The sequence below is a fragment of the Lottia gigantea genome, assembly GCF_000327385.1.
Source record: "Lottia gigantea unplaced genomic scaffold LOTGIsca_97, whole genome shotgun sequence".
Lineage (NCBI taxonomy): Eukaryota > Metazoa > Mollusca > Gastropoda > Lottiidae > Lottia > Lottia gigantea.
Genome location: NW_008711143.1, coordinates 89,270 through 104,991, shown reverse-complemented (window position 1 = coordinate 104,991; position 15,722 = coordinate 89,270). Strand labels below are relative to the sequence as shown.

The following is a 15,722-nucleotide window of genomic DNA, read 5'->3' as shown; positions in this document are numbered from 1 at the left end:
CCCCTTTTAGTTACATAGTTACATCAAGGATTTCATTCACAGTCACCCTACATGAGAACATCCTGGGACATATTTAAAGACGGTAGTCTTATAAAATTTCAGCAGGTGATAACTGTGCTTTGGCCTTGTCTTGATAAGTCTCTGTTTCAATTTAATTCGTTATCAAGATGTACGGTAGAATAGGTCTATGAGGTTGTTCAGGCTAATGATTTCTCATGTTTGTTGTATCATTATATATGTCCTACGTTTTTTCTTTTCATTTATGATCATGAAAAGTAGTTTAATTTTTTTTAAATTCCATGTGGTATACCAAATTATAATGATTGGATGAAATGGTGGGATGTTTCTGATGTAGACGTTTCGGAACATTAAATATGTTTTTAGTGGGGTTTTTTTCTAAAATAGCCGAAAAGGACTTTCGAAATCCTTCATTAAATTATGTTGTCATTTGTTGCTGAACCGTCACTCTTCGTCGTTTAGGTCTTCGGAATCGAATATTATTTTGGTCCATCTTACATTGAATGAAACTACTCGGACCGACTTGATTCGATTTTTAGCAAGTCCCATTATTCGACTTCCCATTTATAGGTAGGTCAAAACCCTCTGACCTAACCCTATACGCTCTACTTTCTGCAACTGATAATCTATAATTGAATACAAAAAAAAAAATCATGATTGTCAAGATAAATAACATTATTGTCAATGTAGGAATGACTTAAATTCAGATAAGGTCTTTGCAACATAGAAAGCTCAGATGAGTTTTTATTCAATTCATTCAATATTCCTTTCAATCTTCGGAAGTGGTCTTCGGATGTCTTGCGGAAGTGCAGCTCGGTAGCTTCTTGGTCTTCTTCGTTCGCCTATTCCAGGTAAGACAGTGCTTTTTCTAATTGGAGCGGAAGGATAGTCCACTAGTGGTGGAACAAACCTACGGCTCCTCGTCCTCCAGTTATCGCTCGTTGGACTTTCAGTTGCGTTGTGATCATCAGATTGGTCATCTTCATCTTCGAGTCGTTTTCTGGTTGGTACTCGTCCAGGTGAAGGAGTTGAAAGCTCGTTTTCAGACCCAGTGTTTGATGATGTTGAAAGAGCTACTACATTTTCATTGGGAGAAATTTTTGACTGAAAAGAAAATGAAATATATATTTGCTTATCCAATTCATAAGTTTAGTCGTTTCAGAGTAGGTTATAATTCGTGATAAGCATTCGTACTTTAGGCGCTCGCACTACAAAATCTCGATCAGAATTATTCCACTCTTTTCATTTGAATTATTATTATATTTAATGAAAACCTCATGCTCAGACTCAAATCAGTTTTTATTATTAATGTTGGCTATAGAGTTGTTAACCGTTTTCGCCAATTTAATACGACCATAATAGCGGCGCCAGCCTCCCGAGACTGGGGATACAAATAGAGAGCAGCCTGGCGTAATGGGGAGCCACAAGGTCGCATGTCCTCATTCAATGCACTGAGTTAAAACCCGCTCGTAAGCCACTGACATAGTACTTGGAAACCAACGGCATACCACTCACCATACAGAATTTTTTGGCTCCACCCACGGACCACTTGTATAATAATGGAACTAGTCTTCCATTATTATAGCCAAATCTGTCTTGAACAGATAGGCTAAGTTTTTATACTCAAAGTTTCTTAACACTGTTAATTATATCCAATCAATTTAACAAGTTTCATTGCAGAAACATCAGAGAACATCTTTCCCCCTTTTGTTGAAAGCTTTTCCTCGTCTATTTTTGTCCTCCCTCTTTTCTCACTTTCTTTTTTTTATTTTTTTTTCATATCTCCTAGTTTTCCAACTGATAACAGAGAATCTAACCAAACCAAACCAACGACTACCATTCGACTACCAATCAACAAGAAATACCATGATCAGAACGAGTTTGGAAGAATGAAGGAGATCGAGTTACTCACGCCACACCATCCAGGGCCGAGTTTCACCGCCATGTCATTCGACCAGACTAGATCTAACGAAGAATTAACAACCAAATCAACAACACAGAATCATTCAATTTGAACCAATCCAACTACCAACTACTACAACTACCAACAACTACCTAGTTTGCGAACTGGAAGCGAACGTTAACTTGTCATCTACCTACCTACCACCTGCGTAATGGGAGGACAACAGCGGTGGTATCCAGTTAAAACGGTGCCAATTTTTATTATTCAAAACGGTAACAGATCTATCAAAACGGTAACACAAATTTAGTTAAAACGGTAACAAAATAAAATTTATTCATAATAACTCATACTCGAAAACAACTCAACTCAGTACTTATTCTCACCTTCAAGCTAAGTTTTGAAAATATTTTAGATATTATCAAAGCAATTATTGATTAGAATAACGACAAATCAAGCTCACGACTTTCTCGTCATAATTGGTACTTTTTGTTTTCATGTGATTTGATCCGATCAATAAAATAAGTGATTATCTAATTGACAATAAGTGATTAAGATGAGTAGATGTTGGATTATACAGATTTTTCTGAGTGTCAGGATCACCGATTAGTGTCGTAATTCGGAATACAGAGTGTCGGAGTTTTTTAAACTTGCCTATAATAAGAAGGAAATCAATCGGGACCAGAAAATGATGTCGGATTACGCAGAATGTCGGAATACTAAGATGTCGGATATCATATAGTACACTGTATAAGCTTACTGATCATAATGATAATTCATATTATTGTGTTATCGTTTTGGCAGATCTGTTATCGTTTTAAGCAAATTTCTTGTTACCGTTTTGGCAGATCTGTTACCGTTTTAACCTCAATATCTTGGTTGAATTCAAAATGCGGCATCTGTGGAGGCGTAGTTGCAAACCTCTCACGGGGCGTCTAAAATGTTTGTCCCAGGAAAATATTCAAACAATTGAATTGATTTGGTGCATTTTAACAAATATTTTGGTGCAATAGACGTAAAAAAGTCATACATTCCCCCTCTTAGACGATATCGTTAGGGCCATCGAATCTAGATGTAGGGAGAATATTAATCATTTAAGTGATCACTTATGTTTGAGTTGTAATGGGCTACCCAACAAAGAAGTTTTTTAAAATATTTTTCTTACCTGTTTATGCTTCTTATAATAAGAGACGCCAATAGTAATGCCCACTGCAACCAACAGAATTATTATCACACTCAAAACTATAGTCCTTACTGGAGTGTCGTCGTCTGGCATTGTGGACTTGCTTAAATTCGTACCTGAATGAAAATAATGAGAAAGATAGATTGCCAGGCATGGTAATATACGCCCACGTACAGTTTGGATTTTGAATAAAAAAAATATTTGGCAGTACAGTAACAATCACCGGTATGAAATATTCAACCTTCAGTCATACACTTTATTTATTTATTATCCGTGGGTGATTACAAACACCCTCATCTCATGTAAGGATTTTTGACAAAGCTGTGATGGACAAATGGTGGGCAATCCATGAATCCATGAATGGTCAGACCCACATGAAGAATGCTAATTGAAATTCAAATGAATATTCTATTAGGTCTGGAAGTTGTGTCGTAGATGCATCAAAATTGAAGTTTACTTGCTGGATGTAATTTTTTTTTTGGTAGATTAATGGGTCTGATAATATGATCACAATCTAAAGAAACCTACCGTTAGTGCTGTTATAGGACATAGTAGTACTTATTGTAATGTCTTCTGAAATGAAATTAGCACAATAATACTTAGTCTGTGATTCTGTGAGGTTGACATTTTATTGGAGGAGGACGTTACTACATTAACATAATGTCAGTACCGTTTGTAGCTACTGAAACTATCACAAATAGATCTGATAACTATAAACTATAACATTATAGAACAATAATTGTGTAAATATCATGAACAAGTTATATTTAAAAAAAAATGCACAAAATATCTATCAATTATAGTACAACCTCGAAATGTTAAGTGCTCAACAAATGTCATCAGATTGCACAAACTGGCAGAATTTAACTAGTCTTTTTCACATTTAAAGATGGGTTCCCTTATTTTCATTTGTGAATTGAAAATGAAAATGCTTATACTTATATGAATAGAAAGTAGAGGTGTTCTAATGACTTGGAAAAATACCAGTTGATCTCAAATGTCCATAATTAATTCATAATTAGCTAAATTAGAATAGAATAACCAGCAGAATTCCAAGTGACCGATCAAAAAGGTCAAAAAGCCTTTTTTGTTTATCCAGACTGTACTTACAATGCCATTTATGATTGGGTAAGACTCTTAATAACATACAATAACATTTATAATGATACATTATAATTCATTAGAAACACCAATTAATCAAAAAGTTTGCTTAGTTTTAAACTAAGAAATAAGAAGGAACCCCATCTTTCAGTAATAAGATAATTAAGTTGGCATGAACTATTTTATTGGTAGGAAAATGAATATTCTTGGATCTCTTGAAGTACAATATTGTCAGAAAATCCTATTTGATATACCTTGTGTAACCCAACATGGAGACGGTCGCCTTCTAGCATTTTTTCCACAAATGATTTCAATACTTTCTTTAAAATCCAATTCTGAAGCAAAAGAACAAAAACCGTTAATGAAACCGTAACTTTGCATATGCATATATATAACGAGTTGTTTGCTAATAACCGATGATTCACTAGTACCTGTATTCAAACTCTAAACAGAGCAACGGATCACTATGAATAATAACATTTCAAACTTTGTTGAGTTTGTCTAAGATAAGCTGTAGTTCTGTTGAACACCACTGTGGGGTATATAACACTGAGTCATATTGTCAGATCCGGTGTAAATTATGCTGATAAGGATTATACTAAACACCTTTTATGTCGATGATCTGAATTGGACCTGGAAATATTGTTTCCTGTAATGGTAGTGAACAACCTGACACGCAGGAGTTGTTAAAATTATTATATTAAAATTCAGCTCGAATTTGAATTCACGTACTAAATCTACTTAGAAATTTGTGATCATCTGAACATATGCAATGTTTATTATTATTGTTATGATCATTCTTCGTTATTCGTTCTATCATATAAAATAAACCTACCAGTGAATTCCAACCAAACGTAACCCAGGCCTGTGCTAGATATTGAAGTGAAGGAGAGGATAATAAAATGCGACTCAGAGTAATAATATCTCGATCTTCTCATCTGATTGTTGTCAAAACACGTCTTTTTGTTGAATTTACCATTGTCCTGTATTGTCAGTTCATGAATACACTGTCCTCTAGTGCCATCATAACCGAGAAATATATCCAGGGCACTGATTGACAATGTTTTACCACATTTAGTCTCCACAGAACAGGTGAAAGCAGTGAAAGACCCTAAAGCAACTGGATAGTCTTGGTTAATCAGGTAAACAACGTTACCATTTGATATCGAATCTTGCTCCAGATATACGAAGGTTGTCTCTGTAAAGAAACGAAAAAATAATTTGACTAAAGAAGTAGCTTACTAGCCGCAAATTGTATCGGAAATTCATTCCGCATTGCTTCGGTAAGCGATTCTTATTTCTTGGTCGACCTAATCTGGCAAAGGCTGTGCACAATGTTGGCAATGACAACGAATTAATAGTTTTTAAAGTAAATTTTGTTTTCCGTGTATAGTAATTTCATTTATCATCATTATCATTTTGACAATCAATTAATGGTATAATTTAGTTCTTAATACCACCATCAACATTGAGCAGTGTCATCGATATTTAAATCTAATTTGATGGGATTGAACAGGAGAAAATCTAAATATTCTGATAACGACTACGACAAACAACACCTGATGTAATCCGGAATTTAGAAGGGCCAACAAGCCGTGATACAGATTCTCGAAGTCTGATCTCTGGGGGCTGTCTAAGGGAATGGGATTTGGAGCCTGTACGGAATGTCGGTTATTTGCTTTGAACCGATTGTGTGATGTGATGCGAACATCAAACATGAGGATTGCAATAAGGTTAGACGTACCTGGTATACAATAATAACTGATTCCTGCATAGTTTGGATTGGTGATACTTGAATCTTGAGAACAAGTCATAGAGTCATCAGCAAACGTAAAAGAGCATGACTCTAACCCGAGGCAACTCTCATAATAACTCTTCGTATCAACCGTGGCAATACAGTCACTGTTCTTATCCGGGATACAACAGTTTGGCGTCGAAATCTGACAATCTAACTTGGCACCAACCTTACAGGAACGGATATTCTTCCCGCCGTAGTAAATACCTTCAAATCCAATTCTTTCGTGTTTGACACAGGCGATCTTTACCGTAGAGGCTTTTTTACAGTTAAGACACACAGTACTTTGTCGAATTCTTGGTAATGCTTCTTCTGGAAGGAAGAAAACTTTCAGCGATTATGATGACTTTAGAAACCTTAGTTCCGATGAAACAAGTTTAAAAAAAACAGGTAGAAGTGTTGAAAGATAATCATCAGAAGTCCACATTTACATGGGGTTGATACCATAAAATTGCCATAAACGCAATTTACCTACTTGCACACACAATACGCGAAGAAATTCAAGAGTCTAGGTCTAGGACAAAACTAGATATTTTAAAAATCCTCATAAACAGGAAAAACAGAAGCGTGGCATTAAACCACCGTCTGGTTTGACAAATATATCGCAGAATGTCCTACCTTCATTCCATACCATGGACAGAAACATTCCAAATACAAATAAACGTAAAATTTCCATTCTTAAATGAGCCTTAAAGTCAACATATTTCAAACTGTGGTCGCAGTAGTAACTATTTCTCAAGAATGTGTTTCAAGTCATGACATTATCGTCATTGCAATATTATAGCTGAATTTATTTACAATACTTTAGAAACTAATGGGACATTTTTGTATAAGAAACTTATCTTTCCAAGTTTCGGGATTGTAATGAAGGGTTGTACAGTTGATTAAGGTACACATTATTTACGTACGGTATGTAATTTTAAGCTCAGATATCTACCAATTTAACATTTGTTAATTTGGTATCAAATATCATATATATTTTTTTTAAAATTCAGTTTAAATCATTGCAAGAGCTCTGTTTATGAGATTTGTTAAGAAATAAATATGTAATTTGGTACAAAAATTGTCTGGAGAGCAGATGAGATCAATGTTATTAACTCGGCTTTGGTTTCGTTTGAGTTTGGTCATTTTCTGTTGTGTTACAACATAGTCTCATAAATCGTTTTTCTAGAAGTTTTTAGAATTCTCTTGCTGAAGATTCTGGTAGTGATGTTTAATGGCATGGAAGTCATTAGTGGAAAGAATTGTTGGTCCATGATAACGCATGGTATAATCTGACTGTTATGTTGTATGACAGCACCTGTTTCGTATTAGATTGTGTATAGACAAGCAACACGACGTCGTCCAATAATGCCTATATACATCCACTTGTGGCTGGAGCCAGGAACACTACCTACATTATTTATATTAGTTCATTAATGCGAAAAGATAGAAACTATAGATAGATAAAATACGTATTTAAAACATTAATACAATATGCTAATACTATTCGCGATATAAAAAGGAAAATGGGACGTAACTCGTGGAGCTCTGTGTTCATGTAGGTTAACAAAACATATGTCAAAATATTGACGCATAAAAGACTACTTTTCTTGCCAAATTATCATGGTTTGCGAAACGCAACTAAAAACAGTGCATCTTGGCCCGGATAATTAGAACTGACAGTTAAATGTTTTAAGACACAAAGAATTTGATAACAATCTTAACAACCATCTTCATATTGTTATGACAATCATGTTATATGCATATCATTGGTATCATATAAACATGATCAAAACATCACTTAACATCATGACCTTGTAGTCTAGACAATATCTTAGTAACGGAAGCAACATGATGAAAGAGTTAACCAGGGGATCGCAATTACTGTCTGAAGTAGAATAAAGTTTCAAATGTATGTCTCTTTATCGTTTAGAAATGAAACGGTCTGTTCCTGCAACTGATTTGGCACATTTTATTCTGTGCAATGAGACAAGGACAGTGACATTAGCCTACTGTAAGATATCCAACTTTGAGGAGGGGATTTTAACGCGTACAGCTTGTAGTCTCGGAACTACAAGAAGCTTTTCCGTGTCATCTTTTGCATGGTTGGTAGGTGAAATAACTTGTAGAAAAAAAACGCGAAATATTTTACAACAAGGTGAGAGCAATTATTTGAAACATTTCACACCATGTAGTGTTAATGTACAGTCAGTAGAATTATATCGTGAAAGTTAAGAGCTAACGCGAATCTAAATTAAGTTACTCCAGCTTTCAATTGGATTATGTAACTGACTGAAACCAGAAACTACATCACAAAATGAAAAAGAACTGCTGATGATATCAACCTTAAAGAACAAGTGCAGTAAATAATGCTGTCAGAACTACTCGATGTTTCAATTCTTATTTATTTCGTATATCTATTGGTGTTTGTTACATCTGTATGAATATATTTCTATTTTATTATAACGATTTAAATATTAATATTCAAAATCAAAATATAAAAAAAATAATTCGCAAGCAATCCACATTTGTCCGTGTTTACAAAACCAAGTTCACAAAATAAATAGAAAAAACCTTTATTTCAGGTTTGCATGAACACTTTATCAAACATGTACTGTAAAAGAAAGTATATCTGTAATCGGCATCTTGCAGGCATCTTGAATCATATTTGTAGCATCCGCCAGGTTTAAGTCTAGATAGCATTTAACTATAAACTATGCTTTAATTAACTACAATAATACTGCATCAATTATCTAACGTTACCTTCATGTTGGACATCTTCCAAAACATGTCAAACTTTTACTCGTGTTTTATTTTTAAACTTCCCACTATTTTAGATTAGTCTGAATTAAAATTAACTGGTAGATGTAGGAATATAAGTCATTACTACTATACGATGATAGCAAATTTGGCAACGATGCTGTTAAAAAAATTTTCCATCGTCATGTAAGTTTTTCCGACATGCAAACGGCATCAGTTTTACATTTTCAGTCGGTAAACGAATAAAAGTTTATTAAAGAACCATGAACAATTGGCAGAACGATGCATATTTAACAATAATTACAAAGCGGATTCTGACTACCTAGTCTTTGGCAAAACCTCTTGACACTGATCATTTTATCAATTCCTATTTGTCGACTTGAATAATGTCAAAGGTGTCTTGTTGGAAGTCATCAAATTTTCCCAGAGATGATACCTGTGATTGTCATTTGTTCCGCGTATGCATTTAAATAAGGTCAACTATCAGAAATCGAAGCGATTGCTCTACAATAAATCACATATTTATCAGTCCGTATGGTCCGAAAAGAACCATAATCTGTCATTTGTATATTTATTGACAAAAAGGATTTTTTTCTTAAAACCATGATCAACTGAAAGCATTTTAGTATTTAGCCCCAGTTCAATTTCTAAATAAATTAAATCTTCGACAAGCTGGGGCTTAGTCTATTAAATTGAAAGGTTGTTCTCTGGAAAAGAGTCTATATATTTTATTAAAGTCCATCAAGAAAATGGAAAGTTGAAGGTTTGATTGCATGAAACCCCGATTTAACGACTAGAGAGTTATCTGGAGATAAGACTCTCAGACTGCTTTAATCCTGTTTAATGATTTACTCTAATCTTTACTTTAAACTTAATGACAGTTTAACATTCTCCACAATCGTCTATTGTCACCAATAAATATCGATTGGCTTACAGAGTAGATATTGACTTCTAGTACATAGGCCTATAGGTTTTCCATGTTTAGGTATTTTAGTATGAACATTTAAGGATATGGCATGAACTTTAATTACAATATAAATTATGGCATGTTCGATCATCATTTTAAAATGCATGTTACTTATTTCAAATAAAATTATTGAAACAGTATTGCAACCCTGTAAATTGATCTAAAATTAATTTCTTATCACCTCTCTGTTACCAGCCATCTGGACCTGCCTTTCTCTTTCAGAATAGTGGATGAAGATGGTAATATGTTGGCCAATATATATCAATCGTAAGTGAGTTAATGAGTAAGTATTTCTTAATGAAAATTGGTATCAGGTGTCTAGAAGCGTAAGCATACACTTATCTTGCCTGGCGCCACACCTGCCATTGTTGCTCGGCATAGACAACAAGTAGAAAGATATAAACAGAAAAAAATGACTTAACCGATAGATTTTTAGAGTTCAAGGGAGATAATCGATGAAAATATTTTGATATAATTTTAACAGTTGAAGGGAGGGAACTGATCAAAGAAGAATTATTATGATTATAGATGTATATTAACTATTTATAACTATATGATTATGATGAGAATAAATCTTCTAAATCATCACCTACAATTTTTTTCGCCGATTCAAAATCGTTGACATCATTGATTTAGGTTTACTAATACACGTTTTTGTACACGTTCCATCTGTTGTCTATTACAGAAATCAATTCTGCCCCTCTCATGAACAGTCATTCCACCAGACACTCGGATTCCACTCTTGCTCTTAACGGCAAACTCGTTGATTGTACATGCTCCTCTGTCTCCCAGAGTAGCCCTTTTTTGCCCTCTTTTATCACTCCATTACAAATCACACAATTAGTACTATCCATGTTATAATTTCGATAAATAAACTATAAACACCAGCGGGAACTGCATTCTGTAAAAACTGTCATGGCGTCGTTCTAACGTCAAGGTGACGTCACAGACCAATGACGTTATGATTTTTGACCCCAGAGGGGTTGGTTTCCTATTTGCACTTAATACATTACTTTTTATCTAGAGTGCATCGTTTTAGAGATATTGATGATTTTATGGATCCATGGCGGCCATTTTGGGTTTAAGCAAATTAGTCATGGTGGCCATGGCAACCGATCCACCTGGTTTTGTGTATAAATTCTTACATAATATGTATATAAGTCATTTCAGGTGAAAAACAAAATCTTGCAATTTGTTCTAGGTATATCGTTATCTTCACCCGCCTATAATGTGTCATCATACTGTCGGTTCCTACATTCATCGTTTGAAATTCCCGTTGCAATAAGGGCTTTTTAGAACACGGAATTAAACTGATAACGAGTAACTGGTTTACCCCCAAAATGGCAGAAATATTGACCGGATACCTTAGGTCTCATTTTTGCGAAATCTATATACGCGGCCACTGGACAATTTGACTATCTGTTGCAAGCAGATTGACGACAGATCCCTGGCCCAATTGATCTGTCTTGCTAAAGGGGACGTGAATTTGCAGGGTCTTATTGTTTTCTGTTAGTCTGATATTTGTTGCATTTAAAACCTGATGGAAGTTATGTTTTGAATTATGAATGAGTTCACCTATGCGGAAAAACCCTCAGCAATTTAAGTAACAAGCTTGGTGTGATGGGACGACGAATGCCTATTTTAAGTGATTTTGGACCATGGCTGGCATAGAAGCGGTAGATAATTACCGCTTCTATGTTTCTCAGCGGATATTGGTGGCGTTGACAAATTTTAGCTACTTGTATAAAATTTATCTAGTGGCGTTAATACAATTACAGTTACACCAATTCCGCATATTTATCTAAAAAATTTAGTATCTAATTATGTATTTATGTATCTATCTATCTATCTATCTATCTGAATTTCAAAGTAATTGCATTTTGGGAGTGAGCATTGGATCCTATTCACTATCTATAGATTATTTTATCATTAAAACAAGTTCAAGTGTCAGTTAAATTGTAATTAGAATATTTGAGAATTATTGATATTGCTTTGTGTTAATGAATTGCATATTTTACAGTTGATTTAATTTAATGGACAAAGTTTCTTCTTTTAGACTGCTCAGTCGCCCGAGTTGGATCGGTAACCTTGTATTGTGTTAATGAATTTATATATTTACACTTAATGTCTGATATTATTGTATGGTTGCCCAATCGCCCAAGTTGGGTCGGTAACCAATATTAAGCCGTGGCCAAATTACGCCAAATAGATATTTCAGAATTTCAATTTGTGTTGGTTTTCTTTGATAATCATAACCCCATTCAGTTAATCAGACTTTTCATGCTTAATTAAACCATTGTATTTATTTCCCAAATTCCTTATCAATTATATTTAATTGGTTATAATCTAGGAATATACTGAACAACCAAATTAGACCTTATTGACATATTCAGTCAATTTGTGAAAAGCTTTTAAAACCAATTTCCTTTTTTCTCAATTTTACCATAAAAAATTACTCTAACCAATAAATCTCGTCTCGAGGATAACGTAATTCCCGAGTTTTTATCGAACCAATATGAAGCTTAAAATCTCTCTATTGTTGGTTCATAATAGACTGTGGGATACTAAATGAAATCAATCGTAATCAGCTTGATAAACTTATGCTGTATGTGTCATTACAAATATTCCACACCAAATAGGTCTCCTTGAAAAATGAACTTGGAAATGCACCAGGTCAAGGTCTGGCTAGGGTCAACTAATAATATTCTGAGGGGCCTCTCTTTGTTAACATGATGATTACTTAATCAATCAACTTACTGCGAGAAGGCAGATGACCACTTTCAGGGTAGTGGTTTGCAACTCTTGTGTGATTTTAGAATCATCAAAATTAAATATAAAAATGTAATGTGTATAACTGAAATGTATTGTAAATAATAGTTATAATTTGATGTAAATATTATTAATAATGTGGTGTAAATATTATGACTTTTCTTTCAAAACCTACTCTAGATGGCAGATAATCATAACCTAAACAACTCCGCCGTATATAGATAAGAAATTGAAGATTTCAGTGGAAATTGTAAGCGTGTTATTAAATGAGATTAAAAAAAAGAGCTGCTAGCTATAATTTCAGTTTAACCTTCCAGTAGTGTTCAGATTAACTGTGATAGGGAACTCCGGTTTCAAGTTGGGACTCTAGTTCAAGAACCCTCTCATTGGACAAAGAGAATACTTGGCTTCATATTTAAGGTCTCTTGATTATTAAGAGTTAACATCGCAAATTAAATAGCTAAGCCTTTTAGATTTAATCGGAGGTTCTGTTCCCCCATATCATGCACATCTCAAGGTACAAACGGAGCCTCAAGTTACAAGCTGAGGATGTTCTGGTCCCTCATATCATGCAAATCCTCAAGTTACAAGCGGAGGAGGTTCTGTTCCCTCTTATCATGCAAATCCTCAAGTTACAAACGGAGGAGGTTCTGTTCCCTCTCATGATGCAGATCCTCAAGTTACACGATCCTCAAGTTACAAACGGATGAGGTTCTGTTCCCTCTCATGATGCAGATCCTCAAGTTACAAGATCCTCAAGTTACAAGCTGAGGATGTTTTGGTTCCTTATATCATGCAAATCCTCAAGTTACAAGCCGAGGATGTTCTGGTCCCTCATATCATGCAGATTCTCAAGTTACAGACGGAGGGGGTTCTGTTCCCTCTCATAATGCAGATCCTCAAGTTACACGATCCTCAGGTTACAAGATCCTCAAGTTACAAGATCCTCAAGTTAAAAGATCCTCAAGTTACAAGAACCTCAAGTTACAAACGGAGGAGGTTCTGTTCCCTCTTATCATGCAGATTCTCAAGTTACAAACGGAGGAGGTTCTGTTCCCTCTTATCATGCAGATCCTCAAGTTACAAGTGGAGGAGGTTCTGTTCCCTCTTATCATGCATATCCTCAAGTTACAAACGGAGGAGGTTCTGTTGGCTCATATCATGCAAAATCCTCAAGTTACAAGCGGAGGAGGTTCTGTTCCCTCTCATGATGTAGATCCTCAAGTTACACGATCCTCAAGTTACAAACGGAGGAGGTTCTGTTCCCTCTCATGATGCAGATCCTCAAGTTACAAGATCCTCAGGTTACAAGATCCTCAAATTACAAGATCCTCAAGTTAAAAGATCCTCAAGTTACAAGATCCTCAAGTTACAAGCTGAGGATGTTTTGGTTCCTTATATCATGCAAATCCTCAAGTTACAAGCCGAGGATGTTCTGGTCCCTCATATCATGCAAATCCTCAAGTTACAAACGGAGGGGGTTCTGTTCCCTCTCATGATGCAGATCCTCAAGTTACACGATCCTCAGGTTACAAGATCCTCAAGTTACAAGATCCTCAAGTTAAAAGATCCTCAAGTTACAAGATCCTCAAGTTACAAGATCCTCAAGTTACAAGATCCTCAAGTTACAAGCTGAGGATGATTTGGTTCCTTATATCATGCAAATCCTCAAGTTACAAGATCCTCAAGTTAAAAGATCCTCAAGTTACAAGATCCTCAAGTTACAAGCTGAGGATGATTTGGTTCCTTATATCATGCAAATCCTCAAGTAACAAGCCGAGGATGTTCTGGTCCCTCATATCATGCAAATCCTCAAGTTACAAACGGAGGGGGTTCTGTTCCCTCTCATGATGCAGATCCTCAAGTAACACGATCCTCAGGTTACAAGATCCTCAAGTTACAACATCCTCAAGTTAAAAGATCCTCAAGTTACAAGATCCTCAAGTTACAAGATCCTCAAGTTACAAGATCCTCAAGTTACAAGATCCTCAAGTTACAAGATCCTCAAGTTAAAACATCTTCAAGTTACAAGCGGAGGAGGTTCTGTTCCCTCTTATCATGCAGATTCTCAAGTTACAAACGGGGGAGGTTCTGTTCCCTCTTAAAATGCAGATTCTCAAGTTACAAACGGGGGAGGTTCTGTTCCCTCTTATCATGCAGATCCTCAAGTTACAAGTGGAGGAGGTTCTGTTTCCTCTTATCATGCAGATCCTCAAGTTACAAACGGAAGAGGTTCTGTTCGCTCATATCATGCAAAATCCTCAAGTTACAAGCGGAGGAGGTTCGGTTCCCTCTCATGATGCAGATCCTCAAGTTACAAGAGCCACAAGTTACAAGCGGAGGAGGTTCTGTTCCCTCTCATGATGCAGATCCTCAAGTTACAAGATCCTCAAGTTACAAGATCCTCAAGTTAAAAGATCCTCAAGTTACAAGATCCTCAAGTTAAGAGATCCTCAAGTTACAAGCAGATGAGGTTCTGTTCCCTCTCATGATGCAGATCCTCAAGTTACAAGATCCTCAAGTTACAAGCGGAGGAGGTTCTGTTCCCTCTTATCATGCAGATCCTCAAGTTACAAACGGGGGAGGTTCTGTTCGCTCATATCATGCAAAATCCTCTTATTATTGCTGTGGATTGAAAGAAAATTGCATTGCTACGATCTATGCTTTCTGTAGTTTCAGGCAATGAAATGTATTATCTAATGTTTATGAATATTAAAATGTTATGATAAATACTAATTAGATGCTAATTCATTCGAGTTAAATCTCATTAACCTAATTAATTCTCAGTAATTGAAAGTTGTGCAACTTTTTGACTTTTATATATTAAATTTAGGTAACAATACAACACTAATAAATCAATGGTGGATTGGATAGTCCTTTTTGGGGCAATATTCAACATTTTGAATTGTCCTTTTAAACCAAACGAGATGCTAGTAGATTGGAAAATTGAGCGGACTTAAATTTCACGAGCCAATGCATTGGTGTCTGGCACTCATACTATACTTAATTTTGCTTTGTTAAAATTTGCCGATTAATCAGAAGATTCCATTTAAATATACGATGACCTGATGCTTGTAACGCAATATTCGACCGACACAGCACGTGTCATGCCGTGTCAAAATTCAATGCAATTTAATTATTGTTATTCCATTTTTAAGAAGTTTACACTGATTATCACGACGTGTGCATGTTGTCACATAATCCATTTCCTATTAACAAGTCTCATTGACATACATGTATGGTCAAC

The 15,722-nt window shown here is 35.3% G+C and overlaps 2 protein-coding genes across 2 annotated transcripts; both read right to left on the bottom strand.

Annotated features, from left to right (window-relative positions):
* Positions 1-771: 771 nt before the first annotated feature.
* On the bottom strand, positions 772-6,673 carry LOTGIDRAFT_170322 (hypothetical protein; the record flags this gene model as incomplete). Its single annotated transcript, XM_009068966.1, has 7 exons — positions 772-1,122; positions 3,084-3,217; positions 3,630-3,674; positions 4,457-4,537; positions 5,179-5,400; positions 5,947-6,309; positions 6,616-6,673. The coding sequence occupies 7 exons, from the start codon at positions 6,671-6,673 to the stop codon at positions 772-774; spliced, it is 1,254 nt and encodes a 417-aa protein (XP_009067214.1).
* Positions 6,674-13,037: 6,364 nt separating this feature from the next.
* LOTGIDRAFT_135389 (hypothetical protein) lies at positions 13,038-14,703 on the bottom strand (the record flags this gene model as incomplete). The annotated part of the gene is made up of 3 exons (XM_009068965.1): positions 13,038-13,134; positions 13,448-13,621; positions 14,492-14,703. Coding segments are annotated over 3 exons (483 nt in total), but the record flags the coding sequence as incomplete, so codon positions are not given.
* Between the last annotated feature and the right edge of the window lie 1,019 nt (positions 14,704-15,722).